The 24,258-nt window shown below is 41.0% G+C and overlaps 1 protein-coding gene and 1 long non-coding RNA gene across 2 annotated transcripts in view; both read right to left on the bottom strand.

Moving 5' to 3' along the window:
* The window catches only part of LOC145457646 (uncharacterized), a 379,671-nt gene that overhangs the window by 60,731 nt on the left and 294,682 nt on the right, over positions 1-24,258 (bottom strand). The gene's annotated exons all lie outside the window — the stretch shown is intronic.
* LOC145457560 (uncharacterized) lies at positions 10,766-11,803 on the bottom strand. Its single transcript, XM_080335782.1, has 4 exons — positions 11,779-11,803; positions 11,531-11,728; positions 11,289-11,468; positions 10,766-10,917 (listed from the first exon to the last, which is right to left on the bottom strand). The coding sequence occupies exons 1-4, from the start codon at positions 11,801-11,803 to the stop codon at positions 10,766-10,768; spliced, it is 555 nt and encodes a 184-aa protein (XP_080191908.1).

Below are 24,258 nucleotides of genomic sequence, written 5' to 3'. Positions count from 1 at the left end.
CGCTAAATAAACGTCTGCGGGCCGCGGGTTGAGAACCCCTGCTCTATACTATAAAATCCATGATAAAATCGGTGATGATGCTCATGCTCAATCATGGTCTGTATTACCGACGGTGCTACACCCTCTCAATATATATTCGAAGGTAGACTAGCATGGTACTTGTGCGTTCACGCGGTCTTGAACTTGTTTACGACGATGAAGTTTCCTATAGAGATGAACATCACTTAGTGTGCTTGTATTCTACTTAGGCACCTTCACTAATCCCACTTAAGGATTATCCGAATGTTTTCAATGTGCCACACTTAAGTAGCCTACATCTTTATCTATTGTACAAACTTCATTCATTTCGTCATCTCCATGTTTTAATCAGAGGAAAACCAGCTAAACACTTGAGAACACTGCCGCAATATCCCAGAAAACGAATGTTGTTGCTGTTGCTGCTGTGGAATTTAGTATGCCTATCCATCGTATTTCGACTACCTTGATCAGCGGTGGCCAACCTTTTGGCTATTCACGGCCACTCCAAGGGATAGTAGTAATGAACTAAGTGGGCGCCGAATACCCATGTTCAACTGTCCATATCCATTTCTGGTGAACACTGTATTTTTATATTTATGCATATCGGCTTACTATACGCATCGAAATCGCGAGTAGTCATGTTATGAATAGTTTCTAGGCATCAATATGTTCGCCCAAGGCGCGCACATTTTTTCAGGCTCACAAATAAATTTTGTCATTAATATTAGTCGTTTCACATATTACTATAAAACATTTATCGTATCTCAGCCCATGTGATCAGATTCACCGGTAGAGTTGTTGGAGGGGGTGCTTTCGAAAATTTAGGGCAAGTTATAAATTATGATGGGTCTCCGGGTGGGCCGATTGGCAGCGGTCGAATATCATTCGTTTTAGATGGGAATATTCTTCCATTCATATAGCCTACGCGTTGCGCGACATTGTCTACAAATAGATGTCGACCTGGGTGGGTGAGTGAGATATGAACATAAACAGTGAGCGATTTTCTGAGGTAGGCTATGCAGTCAATTTGACAAATCGAAAGTAGCCTATATAGGATCATTGTCATGGTCTTCGCAAAACGTCAAAGTATGGAAAATGTATGGAAGTGTGGAAAAACAATTCCATACCATACTTGGGGAAACTTTCATACCATACCATAATTGCACATCTCCATAGTCCATATCGAAATTTCGTTCCATACCATACCAGGGCTGGGCATAATGATTCGAGTACTCGATTCTGAATCGAGTATTAATTTTATTGATTCGAGTCGAGTAGTAAAATACGATTTTTTCGAGTACTGAAATTATACGCTTCTCGCCACTGAAAGCTAATTTATCAACGAGAATTATAGTTCCAATACTAATTTTCACTGTAGAAGCCTTGAAGCCTTGATCGGCGGTATCGCACCATACGTAACACATTGTACAAAGCTACGAAGATTACTGTACATAACACATTTCCGAAGTAGTCATTGTCCCACAACATTGTCACCAAGTGGAATTAAATCGGCATGGTCGGAAAAATACCAAAGTATTATTTATGAGATGGATAACAGGCATTACATGCTTTTTGGTGGCATAAAAGGTACATATTTGAGCTTTAACGTTTCACATTCTGATATGACATCATAATGGGTGATACTCGATTACTCGACTCGACTCGAAGCACATTACATGATTCAGAATCAAATCACTCAGGTACTCGATTTTGCCCAGCCCTACATACCTTACTTCCATACCATACCATACCCTATCATACCATACCATACCATACCATACCATACCATACCATTAAGAGGATTTGTCCTCCTTTTGACTTTTTTGAAATTGTCCTCGGAGGACGCCAAAACGTTCTATTTTTTGAGATTTTGACCTCTTTTGGGGGAATTTCGGTTAAATATAGGTCAAAATTCAACTGAAATACAGTAAATCAGACCTGAAGAAACGCTCAGAGATGAGCGGATTTGAAATTTCTATGTCCTAATCCAATCCAAATCCGAACCTTCAAATCCAAATCCTAATCCATACCTTTTTCATATTCAAGTCCATGTCCAATCCTAATCCGATTCCAAATGGAAATTCAGAAAAAATACTAATTTATGCAATGAAGGGATTCGAAAATTTTCTTTCACAACCAACGATTCACTTGATTCAAGATAACTAAGTAACCATAAGTATATTAATAACTGATCTGAATAAAGTCTGTCACCATTCGCCACACGACATTTCAATCTCCCAGAAAATAGGTAAATGCAATCCAAATCCTAATCCGTTCTGAAAAAAATGTCTAATCCAAATGCAATCCAAATCGGACAAAATTTCGCAAATCCTGTTTTTTCAAAACCTAATCCTAATCCATGCTCATCTCTGGTAATGCTACGCCTGCTATTTCGAGAGCAGAGCCGGAAATCTGACCTTTTTTAGTCAACCAACGGATATTGTGGATAAAAATTGTAATTCGGCAGTTGAGTCAGCTGGGAAGTTGACCTTTTTTACGTCAACCGACTATGAAGTGGGAAAAATTTGCCATTTTTCAGGATTTTCCTCCGGTATTACAAGTCTGAAAATTTTGAAAAAGTGTCCTCTCTTCAGATTTCCAAAATATGGTAACCCTAGCGTTATGGTTGTCGGAATCTGGCTGGAGATACGCGGCTCAAAAGTGTTAATCAGAAATTATCAATGACGCCAGGTTGAGTCGCCAGTAAACTTGCAAGGTCCTTATTTTATCTGAATCAGCTGAATTCGATAAACAAGCTGTTTAGTCTCACTAGTAACCCCACATTAGGGATGGTGTGAACCTCTGACAGGTTCTGGTTCGTGTGAACGCGAACCTTTTTGAAAGGTTCTGTGTGAACGCGAACGTGAACCTGTCAGAGGTTCACTGGCAATCAATGATATAGCTCCGCGTTTGAGCGCGTCGCGAGTCATGCTTCACCAGCGGTATCACATCGATGTAAACAATCGGTTCGTCAACAATATTTCTTCAGGAACTGGCGTCAACGTAGTAAAAAGTTTTCTAGACCTCTGTTGCAGGCGAAACGTGTGCAGTGTGCACTGTGCATACTGTACAGGTTTTGGCCACTACCGATAGCATGGCTTAATATGCAGACGAAACTGATGTACCAGTGTGCCTTCGTGATGAACAGTGTGATCGGAGGTGGTCTCACAGTAGCAAATAACGGTGGATACTTCATATTACGAGGTAGTTGGGATCAGGTCACTATCTTTGAGTCATTGCAAATATTTAATAAAGTCAAGAATCATTTCAAAATTTTTCAAGTCAATTCTGCCAAGTCAGGCCTTCTGAAGTTGTGAAAGTGGGCAAAACCTACTTCAGGGCTTCGCAAAAAGCATCACGTTTTTGAAGTCATAATAGACGTTATTCCTTTGTCACGGAGATTCATCTTGTGATTCGAATGCTCCTATATACAATTGAACAAATCCGAATATTTTCGTTTGATACTCGTCAGGAGTAATCGTCAGCAGCTTGTAGATACAGTAACTAACAAATGTATACAAAGTCTGGTCTAACTTATTTCTTCATACTACTTGAGTACTTTTCAGACCGTTCATTTTCTGCTTCAACAAGTATGTTGCAATATCCAATTGACTAACAAACGTCTACAAAATCTGGTCTTAACCTACTTTTTCAAACTACTTCATGAGTACAATTTACCATGATATGATGGTATATCTTATAAGTGTAAGTGCGCGCAAGAGCAACCCACAATGGGTAGAAAGTTCCTGCCACTGTCCATTTCAGGTGTGATAGACTTGTGCACAGCCGATGATAAATAAATGATTGTGCACAGCATATACTTTGCATAGTCATTTAATTTTAATGTTGTCAATATCCAGTTTGTAAACTCTTACAATCATAGTTGACTTGCAAGATGCTGACTTCGAAGAATGGGATGGAATAGAAACTGTCCAACAATCCCCATCACTCAACAAATTTCCGGACTTACACATCACCATCTATTCCTTCAACAGTCGAGGTGATCATGGAAGAAGTTGATCAAATCCAAGCGTCATGACAATGTGTCATCGGACGGGTATTACAGAAGCAGGATTTTGAACAGCTTAAATACCTCACCTCTTCATGGACTCCTAAATGCGCTGATACTAGTCGTGACTAAATTTCAATGAGGATGCCAACACCATAATATCATTGAGAATTTTATACAGGGTATAGATATTTCATTTACTATAACACTTAAAAACTGCATAAACAACTTTTGTTATTATGTCAGACTTGTTGTCATTTAAATTCAGAATAACAGGAACCAAAATCCTAGTCAACGGAAAACATTTAAGTCAAGTCAATAAGTAGCAAAAAGGGATTTTCATGTTTATGCAAATTACAATCTCAGATATAGCCTACCTATGTTTAAGCCATTCGATAAATGTACTGTGTGCATCTATTTTTGTTGTAATTCATGAAACTGTGTTTTGCTATTATGAACAATCGAATAACTGTGCCTAATAGTTGATAATGTCAATGTTTCTTGTCACGTAACAAAAATATACATTCTCAAATGTTATTTTTTCGAGAATTCTAATTCTATCTTAATGACAATAACAGTACTGCAGTTGGATGGTAGAGCAGCGATTTTACATGACGTTGAGCATTGGAGGGCATTGAAGCATGAAATACCATGGCATTTGAACACTAGTATGTTTCAAGCCTCTTTAGAAATCGCTTATTCTTTAAAAATTACCATATCACAGGTACGGCCAGATTTCCTGATTAGGCTAAAAATTATTCCAATAACGGATCAAGACTCAATTTCTTGGTTATGATGAGGTAGTCTGCCCAATGGATTGGCAAAAATGTCCGTATCAAATTTATCAGTGTTGTTGTTTCCTTGTCTCCTTGATAAGCTTCCCTGCTCACGAATTTCATCGCTGTTTCTGCGGCATAAGAATATCTCCAGTTTTGCAGTAACGGCATTTTTTTCCAGCTAGTACAAGTGAAGCAATATTATCTGTAATGCAATATGGCTTTAAATGGCAGTTGTAGCTGAACTTGGTTGTCGTATTCACAAAGCACACGAAATGATCGACAGATTCATTGTAGTGTCCATCTCCTCACCTCTCGCACTCGAATAATATGCATAATCTTTCAGCAAGACTATTGTTCTCTGCATGAATCGACCCAATCAGTATCAATCCAATCCGGCACCAATCGTTAAAGTATTATTCATTTTGACTACAATCTTTGGAAATACCTCAATGCCTGAAGCAGAGTGGAACATGACATGGTTGCTTCTCATGGACTGCCCGGCGTGGCAGAATCCCATAAGATAATGATTTGCATTTTTATTAAGATCCCTAAATTCTTTTTAATTTCCTCGCGGTTGTGGGTTGCTTTGCGGCTGTTTCAATACACGAACAATCTTTTCTTGAAAGTTAGAATGGACTACAATTTTTAAAGTGGTCAACAACGGCCCTGTAAAAAATTCATGAATTAGACATTTACAGAATTGGTATTTGTTATGTCACAGTTTTGCCAGTCAACTACAATTGAAATCAAGGTAAATATTCAAGCCGTCAAGTATTTTCCGTATTACCGCATATGCAATATATATGAGCAATGAGCATATTCAAGATGGAGATTTTGCATTGGAGGATTGTAGAGTTACATTGCTGGAAAAATAACCTGGGTATTTAAGGCAGCAGTACATACAATTGCAAGTTGATGCTCATGCTCAAGTCATAATTAGGGTTGGGACTTCGGGATCAAATTTGAAATCCCGGGATCGGGATTTCCCGGGATTTGCGCTTCTCAATCCCGGGATTAGCAAAGTAGTAAAATACCCATACAAGCTACACACACAACATTTATTCCTTGCAGTATTGACGAAAAAACATGCTCCCGTGAATACGAATGAAACCCAGCGACCGAAGGCCACCCGGATAATGAGCGTTTAAATTCATGTACCGCCAGTTTCGTGTAGAAGTTGATTCGTCAAACGTGATCGAAAAACGTCCAATGCTGCGTTTCATTGCTATAAGCTCTTCTTCCACACAATTACGGATTTATTTGCTGTGCTCGATCACCAAGTCACGAACCCGTTTGCGACATTTTGACAAGTCATAGCCATAAGCCTTGAAGGCCCCACGAATTCACTCACTTTGGGTAATTGAATAAATGTTCACCCGTCCACAGCAGTTAACTGGTTAAGAAGTTCATTGAGGCGAGGCTTATGCGATTTATTTTATAGGAATCGATCTTCATCATCTTTATTTTTAGCTGATCTTTCTTTGACGTGTCCGATTGAATCATGCATGATTTAATCAGAGGTGGTCAGTAACGAAGTACTTCTACTTTTTCGAAGTACTCAAGTAGTTTTCCTCTACTTCTGGTACTTACTCAAGTAGATCTGATTTCCGCTACTTCCACTTCTACTTCGTAATATTTTGTGATCTACTGACTTACTTTTCGCTATTTTCAGTTTGTCAAGTAGAAGTAGTTCAATCTTCCAATCAGGAAGATAGCCTGAGAAATTTCGGGGCTGTTTTCACGGAGCATCAACATTTAATTTTCATGAAAGTTGAGTGAAGCCCAAAATTTTCGTCGCGCTTCGCGCGCAGTGGATACGGAGTTGCCAGTATGATTTCACATACCGAAGATATAATTTAGGTAGTGGGTTGGCGTGATTCCGTTCACACAGGGATATCTAGAACTAGATATCCCTGCGTTCACACCACATTGTCGCCCTTCACCCATATGAAATAATTCATCACAGTATATATGGCTATCATATCGTTTGAAACTGATATTCGCAATCTATTATTTACTTGTCATATCGTAATCTAGCATGTCCATGGCACGTCCTAACCTGGAAAAGTGGACTCTGACTTTTTTGTTAGTTTTAGTGCTGTTTTAGCATGCCGCCTTTGAAATTTTCTGGACTGAAGGCATGAAAAATGTGTTCTGCTTTTAAAAGTGTTATGTTTTAGTTTCAATTCCAAGTATCATATAATTTGAGTTATAATTAATCAGTTCTTTTGTCTGGATAAAGTACCTGTTGAAGTATAAAAGCAAGTGTAGTAATGCCTTCAATTTCCAGGATTGAAGCTACACAATATGGCATTTTTACGGTCCACCATATTTCAATTACCGTTTACTAATCGTGCATAGTGTTTACACCGTATCCTATACAACTTCTCCGTATTGCTCTTCGACTAAACTACGGACCTTATAATATTGGGGATGGCGCCATACCATGCTATTTTCTAAAACGTGCTGTTCGAGAAAACTGAGGATAAGTATCGCATTTCCATAATAATACTATCATTTTCATCCTATGATGTGGACGAATGCTTATGCTATCGAAAATTGGATACCTGCTGGTATGCATCAATACTAATCTGCACTTTCTTATAGGTGGAAATAATACTCACGACTTCATGAGGCGGACAATGCCAAGACTAATGAAAACTGAATTTGAAAAATGCTGCAGTGTCTTCGGAAGAAAGATTGACAAAATCGATCTGAAAGATACAGTAATTTTTAATAGTGTTCTAGGTATGTTGCTCGATAGAATTTGAAATATTTTATTCAGTGATGGACTGATTTACCTTAAACAGCTGCAGTCAAGATGAACTTGGCCACAAAAGAATGCACCGAAAACGACGTTGAAGGCTCCATGCGAAGATGGCTTGCCAGCTCCAGAGATCGTGCCGGTGGTTCAAGGTACGGACAAAAGAAGAGTCAAGAGTGCCACAATGCCTCAATCTGAAGCATTGGAGTTACCTTCAACCAGAAAAGCGCGGCGTGTTCATAATATTAATTGTTTCATTCAACTGTGAGCACGCAAAGAGTGTTCCGATTGTATGATAATCCAAGCTACCTTGGCTGTGTGACTATTGACTCTGAACGTTTCTGTGCCAGGACATAACAAGACATTGATATATTGCCAGAGGTGCTCAAGTAGGAGTTATGTTTTACCAAATTTGGAGTGGAAGGAGCAATTTCCAAAACATGTCAGTCAAAACTATTTCAGGTGGAAGTACAAAATGAATTGAGTAGTATCAGAGAGTAGACTTTTTTCAATAGATTACATACTTTTAGCAGTTAATCGGGAAGGCTAATTTCGAAATATGTATCTCTGTAGGCTAATGCAAAATGACTAATTTATGCCTTCACTGTAGATAAAGAGGCTGTTTCATGCTATTGTTTAAACCAGGGCCGGCCAACCCGTGGCCCGTGGGCCACATGTGGCCCGCGAGAAGGTTTTGAGTGGCCCGCGAGGTCATTTCTGAAATTTCTAATATCAAAAACGGATTGCACAGATTGTGAACTTGCAAAGCCAACCAAAAATTTGATTAGTTTGGCCGCAACACTTGAGATGTGATGACTAAAATATCAGTTCCGACGCATTGACAGATCCATCAGCCAGTCACATATTGCTATATATCTTCGCACACTACAATAAAGCAGAATAATTTGCGATAGATTTATCAAAAGTAAAAATTTTCTGCAAGCTTAGCACAACCCGCATGTTGTCACTCGATTCCTTGTTTTTAATATTGTTGCCCTTTTTGTGAAAATGGAAGAACGCCTGATGTATCAGATTGAGTCTAACTATACCAGGGTTGTAATGACTCGAGTCATGACTCGACTCGAGTCAGACTCGAGTCACGATTTTCGGATGACTCGACTCGACTCGAGTCATTTTATCAAAATACGGAAATGACTCGACTCGACTCGAGTCAATCTGTGTATTGACTCGACTTGGACTCAAGTCATTACGCATGACTCGAAGCAAGTCGTTGACTCGAGATTCAGACGGCCAAGACCGACATTTCATTGTAATTTCGAAGCCAACACACTATCGGGATTTCGTTTGTTGGTACTGGTGCTTGAAAATGCGACCAGAAACTGATAAAAGTGAGGAAAATTGATATATTACAAATGCGAACCATTCAATATCACCAAACAGAGTTAAAAAGTGGGGTTAGGAAGACTTTAACTGGAAACTGAGCAGTCAACACAATGACTTTGACTCGGACTCGAGTCATAATACCATGACTCGGACTCGATCCTCTGTTCACTGACTTGGACTCGGACTTGACTCGGTGGGAATTGAAAATGACTCGACTTGACTCGAGTCCAAAATATAAAAGTGAGATTGACTTGTGACTCGGAGCCTTGTGACTTGGTTACAACCCTGAACTATACTCGCGATTACGGGACAAAGTGTTGTTCAGCATATGCGACTTTGCGTTTGCGCTCGCAGTAAGATCGTTGACTATGAAACCTAGGCACGGAAAGATTGATGCATGTTGGTCGCAGTTTTCGATATCGATATGTCCATGCGCCAAATAGCCCTCGCAAACTTAGCCCAGCGATATACGGCAGGCCCGCAATCAAGTCGAGTCATTTTCAATTCCCACCGAGTCAAGTCCGAGTCCAAGTCAGTGAACAGAGGATCGAGTCCGAGTCATGGTATTATGACTCGAGTCCGAGTCAAAGTCATTGTGTTGACTGCTCAGTTTCCAGTTAAAGTCTTCCTAAACCCACTTTTTAACTCTGTTTGGTGATATTGAATGGTTCGCATTTGTAATATATCAATTTTCCTCACTTTTATCAGTTTCTGGTCGCAATTTCAAGCACCAGTACCAACAAACGAAATCCCGATAGTGTGTTGGCTTCGAAATTACAATGAAATGTCGGTCTTGGCCGTCTGAATCTCGAGTCAACGACTTGCTTCGAGTCATGCGTAATGACTTGAGTCCAAGTCGAGTCAATACACAGATTGACTCGAGTCGAGTCGAGTCATTTCCGTATTTTGATAAAATGACTCGAGTCGAGTCGAGTCATCCGAAAATCGTGACTCGAGTCTGACTCGAGTCGAGTCATGACTCGAGTCATTACAACCCTGGTATAGTTAGACTCAATCTGATACATCAGGCGTTCTTCCATTTTCACAAAAATGGGCAACAATATTAAAAACAAGGAATCGAGTGACAACATGCGGGTTGTGCTAAGCTTGCAGAAAATTTTTACTTTTGATAAATCTATCGCAAATTATTCTGCTTTATTGTAGTGTGCGAAGATATATAGCAATATGTGACTGGCTGATGGATCTGTCAATGCGTCGGAACTGATATTTTAGTCATCACATCTCAAGTGTTGCGGCCAAACTAATCAAATTTTTGGTTGGCTTTGCAAGTTCACAATCTGTGCAATCCGTTTTTGATATTAGAAATTTCAGAAATGACCTCGCGGGCCACTCAAAACCTTCTCGCGGGCCACATGTGGCCCACGGGCCACGGGTTGGCCGGCCCTGGTTTAAACAATAGCATGAAACAGCCTCTTTATCTACAGTGAAGGCATAAATTAGTCATTTTGCATTAGCCTACAGAGATACATATTTCGAAATTAGCCTTCCCGATTAACTGCTAAAAGTATGTAATCTATTGAAAAAAGTCTACTCTCTGATACTACTCAATTCATTTTGTAATTCCACCTGAAATAGTTTTGACTGACATGTTTTGGAAATTGCTCCTTCCACTCCAAATTTGGTAAAACATAACTCCTACTTGAGCACCTCTGGCAATATATCAATGTCTTGTTATGTCCTGGCACAGAAACGTTCAGAGTCAATAGTCACACAGCCAAGGTAGCTTGGATTATCATACAATCGGAACACTCTTTGCGTGCTCACAGTTGAATGAAACAATTAATATTATGAACACGCCGCGCTTTTCTGGTTGAAGGTAACTCCAATGCTTCAGATTGAGGCATTGTGGCACTCTTGACTCTTCTTTTGTCCGTACCTTGAACCACCGGCACGATCTCTGGAGCTGGCAAGCCATCTTCGCATGGAGCCTTCAACGTCGTTTTCGGTGCATTCTTTTGTGGCCAAGTTCATCTTGACTGCAGCTGTTTAAGGTAAATCAGTCCATCACTGAATAAAATACTTCAAATTCTATCGAGCAACATACCTGGAACACTATTAAAAATTACTGTATCTTTCAGATCGATTTTGTCAATCTTTCTTCCGAAGACACTGCAGCATTTTTCAAATTCAGTTTTCATTAGTCTTGGCATTGTCCGCCTCATGAAGTCGTGAGTATTATTTCCACTTATAAGAAAGTGCAGATTAGTACGCGCCTGCACCTTAGTTGGCAGTGGTATTTTTTACAATTTGTTCAAATACCCCAGAATCACTTTTTACAAGCTGATCCATCTTTTTGAGTTCCTCGCCATCTTTCCATTGGAAACGCGGCAGCGAGTTCGATAGGCAGAGACACTTTGAAGTGTGGCATAATCAAGTCCATGTTTCCTTCTGTTTCTTTCTCTCTTTGACATTTGCTTGATGTCTTGTTGAACGTTGAGGACTCTATGACCCATGGTTTTCAATGTAGTTTGCAATTTAGCATCCATGGCTCGCAATGCAACATCCATGCTGGCTTGCAATTGAGCTGATATGCCTGTAAGATAAAAAGGATAGTTTCAATTCTTTATACACTGCGGAAATCAAAATCGTACACACCGCGACTGTGATTTGGAGTGGATTTGATGGAGGTGGCTATATCCTCACCAATGTCAATTTCACTGTCATCGAGGGACTGATCTGGTTGGCCATCCAAGCAGTCTCTTTCCTCTCCAGCGTCTATTTCATCGTTATCGAGAGAGTGAAGCGATTGATTGCGTTGCCCGTCTATGCTGGTAGGCTTTTGGACTGAGAAACCTAAAATACAGTAAGATTGTAGAAAAAACGGTCTATAATTAGATCGCCACCAATTTCGACTGATTCCAAATTCATATTTTTTTCACATGGTGCCAATATTTTCCTTTGCAGCTAGCATTTGTACTGCGGCTCAGGTTGCGAAAGCAGAACATTTGGCGTCGACAATTTCTGTGTCTGGACATCTCAATATCGAAGGTTAACACCAACATGCGTTGCTATGTTGTGCCATAACTCCAAGTGAAATATATCTGTCCTAAAATATTCTACTTCATACTAATATACGAATCGAATTTTGAAAACATTGTGTAGCAATAACTATAATATCCATCAAGTAGAATAGTTGTCGGCACCGATTACATTCACAAAATAGAAGAGCGCCCTCACCAGCTTCAATTTGACTGTTTACAGGAAAGTGACATCGTTTGCGTTGCGTGTCCAATAGGGCTCTTCGAAATGACTTTTTTTTCTCAAATCGCACTGGCTACTTGATAAAATTGTTAGGTTACCTAATTTAAGCCTACACGCCAAATTTGGTTCAATTCCAACCAGTAGCTGCATTGCTACAGGAGAAGAAAGTTTCTATTCATCATATGAAAGTAAATAACAAAAAATTTGAAAATTTTGAATTGAACCAAATTTGGTTAGCAACCCAACACTTTCACGGGGTGAACAGAAAATTTTCAAATTTTTTGTTATTTACTTTTATATAATAAATAGAAACTTTCTTCTCCTGTTACAATGCGGCTACTGGTCGGAATTGAACCAAATTTGGTGTGTAGGCTTAAATTAGGTAACCTAACAATTTTATCAAGTAGCCAGTGCGATTTGAGAAAAAAAATCATTTTTGAAGAGCCCTAGTGTCCAAGCCACAAGCCTTTGCGACTGTAAAACATGAATGTGATTGTGGTTGGTTGCATTTTTACCGGACTTCTTAGCAGGATTCAAGGACCGATAAACGGGTGACGGAAGTGTAGGAGGTCGATCATCATCATCATCATCATCAATATTGTCACTGCTTGAAGCTATCGTCTGTATCCTTCTTTTGCGAGAAGGGACTTTTCTGAAATGAAGATTGATCGATAATTCGATTTTTCCGCACTTGCCAACTAGCCTACGATAAACAGAAAGATTACAATCATCAGCTGTAAGCATTGCCATCCCATTCAATTAACCAAAGTTATGAACAGATTTACTTACTTCCGTTCCGGCTTGAATTTCATATAAATAATTATCATAGGCTTGTTTTCTTCTCCGGCTACGTGTTCTTTCAGATGAATACATGTCTAATCAATCACCTTTTTTTATCAAATATACTGAAAAGAGAGAATATTCAGTTATTTTAATGTTAATATTAAAACGGATCTTCATAAAGGCGACGAGAAACATCATTTAATGACTGGAATCGGTGGTTGTTTTCGACAACATGTTGTGTGTGACAGACGGATTTCTCGCGTGATTGGAAAATTTCTTCCGCGTGACTGAAATATTTTTCGCTCTAATTCGGTACTGAATTACTTATCAAACGGCACAATGTGTTAAAATAGACCTGGTATACGCCGGACTAGGGTTACGCCGTTGCGCAAATGCCACGCTTGCTTGCGTTGATTGTAAAGCGCAAGCGCCTCATTCTGGATCTGAACTCCGGTATCGCTTTGTGACGTCAGCATAATTCAATAATTGGCGTGATCAAATGCAAATGTTTGCGTGACGTTGCGCATGCCGTTGCCGCTGATTCCACTCTGGCGTCATTGTGGTATTCAAGTGGTTACCTTGCTATGCAATAATCCAAATGATTGATCAGCCGATCTCTACATATTTCATTACACACCGAGCTCGTGGAAGTTCAAATGATAACAGCAAGACAATTCGCCATCACTACAGATGCCAGTGGCATACAACGAGATGAATGCCGTGCACTGTACAACAAAGAAGCGGAGAAAAGCATTGCTGCTACAAAAGCAAAACTAAACTGTGGCGCTTACGCTGGTTACACATTTCAGATGGACGCGTCTAGCGTATTAATCCAACTATATGACATTTAAAAAATTAATCGTGCATCTGAATCCAAAATTATCTGGTTGGGCGTGACGCAAAGATCCGATTGGGATCGGACTACTTTGCAAATCGTCCTATTATGTGTAGAGCAACCCGCATTTACTGTATATACAACAATGATACACTTACAGACTGCCGTGACCTATCCTTGCTGTAAATCCCAATTTATCAATGATCACTAAAACAAAATATAACCGGAGCAGAGTGGAATTGGTGGCAAACGTCACGCGCAACTTTCCATTTAGTTCCTTAATTATTCTATGGAAGAAGCCCTTCTGTCACGCGCCACTTATTGCCGAAAACAACCACTAATAGGCCTTTTTGCAGGACTTCGATCACGTGACTAGATACGCATAGCAACAACAAATTGGTTAGCAAGCTACTTTCTCGCGCACCTGCTTCAGTGCTAAATATCGCATAGTGTACTGTTGATTTTGTAGCGTACCGCTCCACGGTTATCCTAATTACCCTCGCTGATGACTGATTACGTTACTGGTACGTCTTGTTGTGTTGTACTCTTTTATGCAGTCGCTTTTAGTCACCGTCGGAGGTGCAGTTGCTTGCAGTGACTGTCCGCGAAGTCAGTCGTCTTTTAGTCCCCGTCAGACGAGCATCGTCATGTTTTAGTTGTTTTAATAAAAGAGCAATGCTAACTTGTCTACTTTGACTTATCGAGCCGCGGACCAAGAAGAACGCGCGCCCACGACAGAGCACGCTATATTTTGGTGACCCCGACGTGATTTCGCTAGCCTTGCTAGCCGACGTGATTTCGCTAGCCTTCCTAGCCGACGTGATATCGCCAGCCGATTCGAACCCGACGTGCACTAGCCGACTCGAATCCCTTGCTCACTCTCTGCTGTATTTGAAATGTCTTCTCGACGACGACGACGACAACAATCGGTGGAAGATATTGCCAGCTCGGCCAATTTCACTGGTGCCCCGAGGATGCCGCCACCGGTGGTACATTTCTGGTCCCATTCGCCAGAGTCATGGTTTGTTTCGGTGGAAGCCGGATTTGTCAGTTATGGGGTTACGGACTCTGCGTCGAAGTATTTCCATGTCCTGAGATGTTTAGACGGCAACCAGCTCGAATCGATTCGTTTGAAGTTACCTGGCCCAGAAGACGACGACTGCTACGAAGTATTGCGAGATCTTCTGATGCGTGAGTACGCTGTTCCCTTACGAGACCGTGTTAAGGAACTTTATAGTGATCGTTGTAGGGATTTAAAACCCTCTGAACTTCTGAAAAAATTGCGAAATGCGATGGGGGATCTATCAAACACACCAGGTTCCGACTGTTATTTAAAAGAAACGTTCCTTCATCATTTGCCAGATCATATTGCTGGGATGTTGTCGTCACATGTAGACGATACCGTGGAACAGCTTGCCCTACGAGCTGATAGTATATACACCCGCGCTTCTCATCGTGTGGTTTCAGATCATCACAGTTATCATCAGACCAACCAATTAGATGAATTGCAACGAGCTGTTCTATCGATAGCTCGAGAGGTCAGAGAATTGAAAGCGATACCTTCGGCACGACATTTACCTGCATCGGGCGGACAAAGCTCGCACAATTTCAATCGTAGTTCCGTTCCTCGCCATGAACCCTTTAGAGGTGATCGACCAGCTTTTCGGACGCAGTCAAACCGTTCAGAGACACGTCGTGAGGTAACTCGATTTGCTCATCTGCGTGGTACGAATCAGTTGTGCTTTTATCATGATAAATTCGGTGATCGAGCTCGAAATTGCCGCCCACCCTGTTCCTACTCTTCAAATCGCCCTTTTTTAGACGGAGGCCTCGTGAGGGATCGCAACAATTCTCAACAGTGAATGCTAACTCTGAATGTCAGAACCCTTTATTGCATGTGCGAGATTCGATTTCAGGGCAGATTTTCCTCGTCGATACAGGAGCATCCGTTTCTGTTTTGCCGACTTCGAGTAACGTTTTCAAAAGTAAACCAGGACCAAATCTGTACGCTACAACTGGATCAAAAATTGCGACGTTTGGAACGCGATATTTACGGATCGAGCTCTCCGATAGACACAAGTATGGATTTCGATTCTATATTGCCGATACACACATTGCCATATTGGGGGCTGATTTTATTGAGCGATTTTCTCTCGTCGTTGATTTGAGGAGCAATTGTCTGATTGATACTGTTTCAGGAGGTTTCATTCCTGGCTGGAAGTGTAATCCAGTAGTTCGCGGTTTGAACTTTATAGCGCCTGATCACAATACGCCATATGTAGATCTTTTGTCGAGATTCAACGACATTACCATCCCACGGAATGCAGCAGGACGAGCTAATCACGGTACTGTACATCGAATTATTACTAACGGATGTCCCACTCGTTCACGCTGTCGCCCATTGCCGCCCCATTTGAAACAGAAGGTGAAGAATCGATTGCAAGAGATGTTGAAGTCCGGTGTAATCATCCGCTCAAAATCGCCTTTCGCCTCTCCCATCACTGTCGTACCGAAGGGGTTAGACGATATTAGAATCTGTGTCGACTATAGAAAATTAAACAATCAAACGGTCAAGGATCGCTGGCCTATCCCATTTCTGCGTGATTTTACCAAATAACTGTCGACCTGTAATGTTTTTAGCAAAGTTGACTTAGCGAAGGCGTACCATCAAATCCCTCTTCATCCGGACGATCAAGAGAAGGCTGCTTTTATTTGTCCCGAAGGACTATTCCAACCAACGACGATGATGTTTGGTAGGGATGGTGTGAACGCGAGGTTCACGTTCGCGTTCTGTGTGTGAACCTCGGAAATTTAGAGGTTCGCGTTCACAACAGAACCTTGGTAGGTTCTACACTGTGAACCTTTTTCATATATTACAATTTTCACTTCATTACAACATCTTTGGTTCATATTTATTGCATTTCAACTGCGGGCCACTCCATGCATGGCGCTGGCTGCATTAAAAATCAACACTAAACGAGCATGCACCTTGACCATCTCAAATGTTTTACTTGCTTTGTTACAAAAGTTTGCTCGAAATATCCAGGTTTCCGTTTGTGACTCTCTATTGTGAGTTCGACCCGCAATCAAAAACATCACGAGAAAAATACGCAGTCAGCGAATGATGCTTATTCAACCAATCAATGAAATTGATATCGTTTTCTGATGAAAAAAATCTAGCAGGCGTACGGGGTCAATCTTGACTTCGTATCTTTACTGCATCATTAAAACCAAATCCGTGCGATTGAAGTGTTGGCCACTGCTGTATAGTGTTTAACTTCTTAATGGGGTAATATTTGTAGCAAGTATAGAAACCTATTTTACACTCAGCTCAATATCAACGTAGTGATACTCAGACGCCGAATACATTGTCCGGTCAGGTCTCGACCGTTAAGGCGTAAGTTTATGTTCCCTGGTAAGTCCTCGTCGATATTGTTGGCAAAGCGACGGAAAATATTGATTTTATGGGATTATTATATCCTTTAATTGCCACATAGTTGATACATTTAGGGCGAAGATAATGAAGTTGGATTAGCAATAAAGTCGATTAGCGCGTTCGTCAGGATTTATCAACCCAGGATTAAGGAAACCGGTTGATCGAGGCGCATAAAGTTAGTGTTAATCTCATGATTTAACAAACCGGAACAACTATAGATTTCTAGTTATGTATAGAAACTGCGTACCATTCCTACGTCTAATTATTCCCGATAATTACCGTGCCGATTGTCTCCTAGGTTATGGCTTCACTAAACAACAATCACCGAATTATGTAGGAATACCCACCATTGCAAAGCGATATCCGTTTCTTAGCTGTACCGTACGAATTGGACACGACTTTCATTTCGCGATGATGATAATTCTACCTATTACCTTGGCAGTGTCGTCGTCAGCAGGCTGCTGTTTCATTATGGAGATTGTGGGATCTCTAGTTTTATTCACCAACTAGCGGCCAATATATAACGCATTTTCGCATGATGATGCAACAGATAACGCCACTTGATTGAAAACTCGGGACACCGCGACTAACCATCGCGCGTAACCCTCTTCACCTTCATGCGTCGCGATTAGCAGTATTTGATCACACGATTAGCATTCTCCCGGATCAGCACACTTAATTATCTCCGCCCTCAGCGACGTTTAAAACACCAATATGTACTTCGGCATTGTAGCATTATGTGGCCCGAGTCGTCACTAGGTATCGTGTACATTGGTAGGCTATCACTTCATTGAAAGATAGGGTTGGAATTAGCAATATGACGTCACGTGACGTCATGAGGTTCGCGTTCGTGTTCACACAGAACCTTTCAAAAAGGTTCGCGTTCACACGAACCTGAACCTTTCAGAGGTTCACACCATCCCTAATGTTTGGCTTGACTAACGCTTGTAGTACTTTTAGCCATTTTATATCCGAAGTAACCGAAGGACTGGAGAATATTTTCGTGTTTTTAGACGACATTTTAATTGCGACTCGGACTGAAGAAGAGCACATGGCAACATTGTCGAAATTGTTTTCAAGGTTTCGTAAGTTCGGACTGGTCATAAATGTCGATAAGTGTAGTTTCGGTAAGGAAGAAATCGAATTTTTAGGTCACCTTGTTAATGCAAAAGGAATTAGTCCCTTGCCGTCCAAGGTTGAAGTAATCTCTAACTATCCTCGTCCCGAAAATGTAAAACAACTACGTTCATTCCTTGGACTAGTCTGCTATTACCATCGTTTTGTCAAAAACTGTGCCGAGATTTTGAAGCCACTGTATGACGTGGCCAATGCAGCATCGAATAAGCGTGATCGTGTCAAATGGACAGATAGTGCTAACACAGCTTTCGAACGCATCAAGACCGAACTGTCCGATAATGTCATATTGTTCCACCCGATTCATGATGCCGAACTGTCACTCGTGGTAGACGCTAGTCAAATCGGAATTGGAGCTGTTTTGCAACAGAAATGTGATGATTCGTGGTTACCCTTAGCATTCTTCTCGAAAACCTTGAATCCGACACAGCGCAAGTACTCCGCATTTGATCGCGAGCTTTTAGCGGCTTATTCAGCAATCAAGCATTTTCATGTCCAGCTAAAGGGTAGGAAATTTCAACTGATTACCGATAATGACGGCCTTGTAAAATCGTTAAGGAATCCAACCGACAGACTTCTGGATCGTCAAGCAAGACAGTTGGAATTCATCACGGAATATACCGACGACGTTAGACACATCAAAGGGACTCTGAACACGGCTGCGGATACGCTCTCCAGACTCCAGGTGAACGCAATTTTTCCGAACACTGTTCCCATCACAGCGGAAGCATTACTACAAGCCCAGAAAGACGACGATGAGCTCAAAGACCTCCTCGCCAACACCAATAACCACTCGTTGCATCTCGCGGAAGTACATTTCGTAGAGTTGAACGACCCTATCATTTTCGACAAGTCGTTACCTGGTAGAGAACGTCCCTACGTTCCTGCAGCGCTTCGAGAGACTGTAATGCACAGTGTGCATGATATTTCGCACCCCGGTATACGCGCGACCACTAAATTAATAGCTGAACGTTATGTATGGCCCGACATGAAACGACATGTGAACGATTTCGTCCATCATTGTCAGCAGTGTCAACGATCGAAGATTCATAGGCATACTCGAACTGCAATTACCAATCTTCCCGTCCCTTCCGAACGCTTTCACACGGTCAACGTGGACATTTTATCACTCCCTAATAGTTGCGGCTACTCGTATATTTTGATGTGTGTTGATCGCTATACTCGCTGGCCTGTATGTGTTCCAATGTTGGACATTCGTGCCCAAACTGTTATTGATGCGTTTAGTTTTGGCTGGGTGTCGAATTTCGGCTCACCCCGTAAAGTCATAACCGACCGAGGAAGTCAGTTTACCTCGCTTGAATGGACTCAGTATATGCAATTCTTGGGTATTTTCCACATCAAAACCTTGGCGTATAAGCCGGAGCAAAATTCTCTTGTGGAACGCTATAACAGAACTTTGAAAGCCTCCCTTCGCGCATTAGAAAGTCCTCATAATTGGTATCATCACTTAGGCTTAATTGTTTTAGGGCTGCGATGTTCTGTCAAGGAAGATCTCGGTTATTCACCAGCAGAGCTTGTGTATGGCACTTCCCTTCGACTACCCGGTCAATTAGTCAATCCTTCTTCCAGTGGTAATAACGCTAATGATTTCAACTACGTTGGTGAATTGAAACGCTTTTTCTCAGCCGTGGGTGAGATGCCGACTAGGTTTCATTCGAATCAAAAATCTTATGTCCCGAACGATTTGAATAATTGCACGCACGTTTTCTTGCGGATAGATGGTCATCGTAGATCACTCGATCCGGTTTATTCTGGTCCGCATCAAGTTTTAAAACGCACTCATAAATGTTTCAAAATTCAAACGAATAAGGGTCCGTATGACGCCTCGACCGACAGGCTTATGCCTGGCAGACTTCCCATCGAGCGTCTCGACGAATTGACGCCACCGCAAGCTGATATTTCGCAAACGAACTCTGTGTCGGCCAGCGGCCGTATTATTCGTACTCCACATCACTTGAATGATTTTGTGTTGTCACCAGTATTTAAAATGGATATTTAGTGTGTTACTCATTCACTTTTCCGCCATCACTTGTATTATTTCGCTGCAGGCTTCTTTGCTTCATCTCCTGTATGTTCTATAAATCGTTTCTTGAGCCTTTTACATTGTCAAGTGCATCATTATCGCTAAACGAATAATTGTGTCGTTTATAGCTTCACCACCACGCCCATCCCACTTTAATTAGTCGTTATAACATTTAGAATTGAACTCGTATTCGAAACCTAATCTGTAATCATTGCTATGTCATGCTGGTAGCGTCATTCATTCGTAGTTATATCGTTGACTGATGTAGTGTCCATATCATATCCTAAAGCTTTTACCAACCAGGGGGGCCCTTGTAGCGTACCGCTCCACGATTATCCTAATTACCCTCGCTGATGACTGATTACGTTACTGGTACGTCTTGTTGTGTTGTACTCTTTTATGCAGTCGCTTTTAGTCACCGTCGGAGGTGCAGTTGCTTGCAGTGACTGTCCGCGAAGTCAGTCGTCTTTTAGTCCCCGTCAGACGAGCATCGTCATGTTTTAGTTGTTTTAATAAAAGAGCAATGCTAACTTGTCTACTTTGACTTATCGAGCCGCGGACCAAGAAGAACGCGCGCCCACGACAGAGCACGCTATAATTTCTAGTTGTAAACGTTTCCGAAATTTGTTGTAGAAGTCATCAGAGATTCACCTATGTTAGATGTCAATCCTGTACAAAGCATTTAGAATGATATCGTCAGAATTACGCAGAAATCCATCGGTAACGTAGTCGTATTATGGTACTCAACTCTGATCATATGTACTTAAATTTATGCATTTGAAGTAAAGCGATTGGCTTATATTCTAGTAAGAGTATTTGTTAGTTCAAGCAGTACTATTTGTCTGTTGTGGCGCCTGATTTTGGATGGAAGATATGGCTGAAGCAACTGGGACCCGCAAGGATCAGGATATACTGTCTGCTGGTTTGGGTGCTGGCGTGCTGCTATAAAACAAATGTCGCTGAACACATCGGAAGTATCTTTTGGGAGAACCTGCCGTCAAGACTAAGCAAATCAGTGCACTTTATTGTTGCCTTATACAATGCCAATTTTATTACCACTACTTCGCAACTGCGATTGAAGTGGATTTGGCAAATCACACTCGATTTTGATAAATAGTTGATGTCACATATGTGCGATATTTAGCGAACTAAGGGAAGTAACTATCATATAACTCTTAGAGCAGCTCAAACGCAGTGACAAGATCGGTCATCCTATACCGAGAGGTGGTCAACGTGGTCATTGTTGGGAACCGAGTAGAAGTAATGCCTTAATTTATACTCCAGTACAAGTAGCACTAATTACTTCCAGGACATGTCCAAAGTACTTCAAGTGGAAGTAGAAATGAATTTCTGAAAAGCGGTCAAGAAATTCGTTACATGAAGTAGATTTGGTTGAGGGTCACTTAGTGTTAGAAATTGATACCATGTGACAACTGTAAACATTGCATGTTGCATCTTCTTGATCAACGCAAAAGGGTGATGACACCACAAATAAGTGCAATTTTCAAAAATTAATTTAGTTACCGTGGTACTGGTGCTATTTTGCCCAGTTGTTATGACAACCTCACGCTTGAAGGGGATGCAATCATGCGCCAAAGCTACTTTCTAGTTGACAAAATCCCAAACCTGACAAAAAAGTACTACCTAAAAAGTGTCAAGTAGAAGTGGAAGTAGCCTAAACTCATAATGACGCTTGTACTCAGGTAAAATAGTACTTCGTTGCTGACCCCCTCTGTGTATTGGCTCAACCAACTCAAAAACATCCTCTAAAGACGACTAACATTGTTTCTTTCGCATTGACTCCGTAATATTCTGAACTTATATTCTTTGATTCATTGAATTTACAAATATACTTGCAGAGAAGATCGATTTATTAATTTTTGTGCATTCGATACCCAGAGCATAAGAAATAGTTGAAGAAAAATGGATGTTAACCTTATCAAGTTCAATAACTGCCGAGACTGTTATGCCTATGTATTTTCCTCTACCTCCATAGCCACTTGTCTAGACATATTCATAGCATCCACGGAAGAGTGCTTGTCTTGCTGTACACAAATGAAATATCATTTTCAAAGCAGACATCAACATCGGGAAAGAAGTTCAGGACAGTTAGTCAGTGGTCAGATCATCTGCTGACATTTTCTGTTGGCACGAAACCACGCTGCCTTCTACCGCATGACCAAATTTTATGTGGTGATAATAATTGGCTCCAGGCTGAATTCTTGACGAGGGCATCATCAATTTCTTAGTTGCCTATGTTCGGCTCTCTTGGGATAAATTCATCAGATCATTAATCCGAATGCATGTGGTATAGCCACATGTCTTGAAACTCAAGATATTTGCACTGTGCCATAGAGTGAAGTAATCCAATCCAAGCAATCAATCAAGTAATCCAGGCCCCGGGACAGTTTGTTTCACCCTCAATTGGAGCTGATGATCATTTTCCTTCGGGTAGTGGCACTTGGCAGCATGACAGAATGATCAATAACTTGTAATATAGGTGTAGAGGTCTAAATATTTGGAATTGTTTAACTGAGAAGTCATGCAATAGCTTAGGATATTTAATATATATATGGTATGTAGCACATTGCATGAATTCATAACACATCAACGTACTGGCACTGGCAGTCATTGTCTCTTAGGCTTAAAAATAGCAGTATCCTATATATATTGCAATCGATATCAATCATCAAAATGGTGCAATGATTACCAACTACCGCTACAATATAACTATAGTATACTATCCACACCTAACTTAATGCTGCAATAAATATCACGCAGTCAATGTCCTGCAATGTCGAATTTTGTGTCATAAAATCATAGTTGACTACCAAATAACGGCTACAATGTCGATCATTTTGACGCAAGGAGTTTACATAGTTCATGAATCAAATACATCCAACATATTTGCATCCTTGCGCATCTCCATGACACTTGCGAACGTTTACAGCCCGAAAACGATAATATACTGTATCCGAAATACGGCTACGTTAACGACGGATTTCTGCGTAATTCTGACGATATCATTCTATGTGCTTTGTACGGGATTGACATCTAGCATAGGTAAATCTCTGATGACTTCTACAACAAATTTCCGAAACGTTTGCAACCAGAAATCAATAGTACACTATGCGATATTTAGCACTGAAGCAGGTGCGCGAGAAAGTAGCTTGCTAACCAATTTGTTGTTGCTATGCGTATCTAGTCACGTGATCGAAATCCTGCAAAAGGCCTATTCCAGTCTGGCCGGAGTACATTCATTTTAGATTTTCGAAACCAATATGATCGTAGCATTAGGCTGAGATCAGCTTCACCAACTTTAGCGCTCGCATGGCGAGTTACAGTATTACCCATTACAGATAAAATCTACACACAAATCTGTTTTTGAGGCTAGAGACGAGAGGTGCATAATATTCGTACGTTCTTAATGACTACACTAATTGTCACTTAATATCCCTTTGGCAAACTCAATCTTCATCATGCAAACGAACGATTGAATTATTCATACGCACCATCTGAGCTGACATATCTCGCCGCACTGCAAAAGTTGTCTTACGCTAGGGTTACCATATTTTTGTGAAGCAAATTCCGGACACTTTGTGGCGCCCAATAAATAGGTGTAACTCATTGACCGTCAATATGACGTCACACTGGCAAAGCATTGCCCATCGACTGTACACACTATACAGGAATGGAGTGAAACATAGGGCATGAATTAGGCCATCTGCAATGTGAGCTCTGGTGATTGCTACTTGCTAGGCCCTGGCAGCTAGGGTCTGCAATAGATTTCTCCACGGGCCGGATAAAATCATCTGACGGGCCGTGTCTGGCCTGTCAGGATTGTGATTGGCAGTCCTGCTATACTGTTAGGTCGGTGGGCTATCGGTATA

The sequence above is a fragment of the Botryllus schlosseri genome, chromosome 15 (assembly GCF_051294905.1).
Source record: "Botryllus schlosseri isolate E-star chromosome 15, Bs_hap1, whole genome shotgun sequence".
NCBI classification, from domain to species: domain Eukaryota; kingdom Metazoa; phylum Chordata; class Ascidiacea; order Stolidobranchia; family Styelidae; genus Botryllus; species Botryllus schlosseri.
Note: the sequence above shows the minus strand (reverse complement) of the source record. Positions and strands in the feature narration are given on the sequence as shown.

What these genes read in the sequence shown, in the direction of transcription:
- LOC145457560 (XM_080335782.1), bottom strand. Translation starts at nt 11,803, where the DNA reads ATGAATTTGGAATCAGTCGAAATTG. An exon ending in CACTCCAAATCACAGTCGCG is followed by an intron (nt 11,469 to 11,530) that starts GTGTGTACGATT and finishes TTTATCTTACAG; the next exon opens with GCATATCAGCTCAATTGCAA. An exon ending in TGATTATGCCACACTTCAAA is followed by an intron (nt 10,918 to 11,288) that starts GTGTCTCTGCCT and finishes TACCTTAAACAG; the next exon opens with CTGCAGTCAAGATGAACTTG.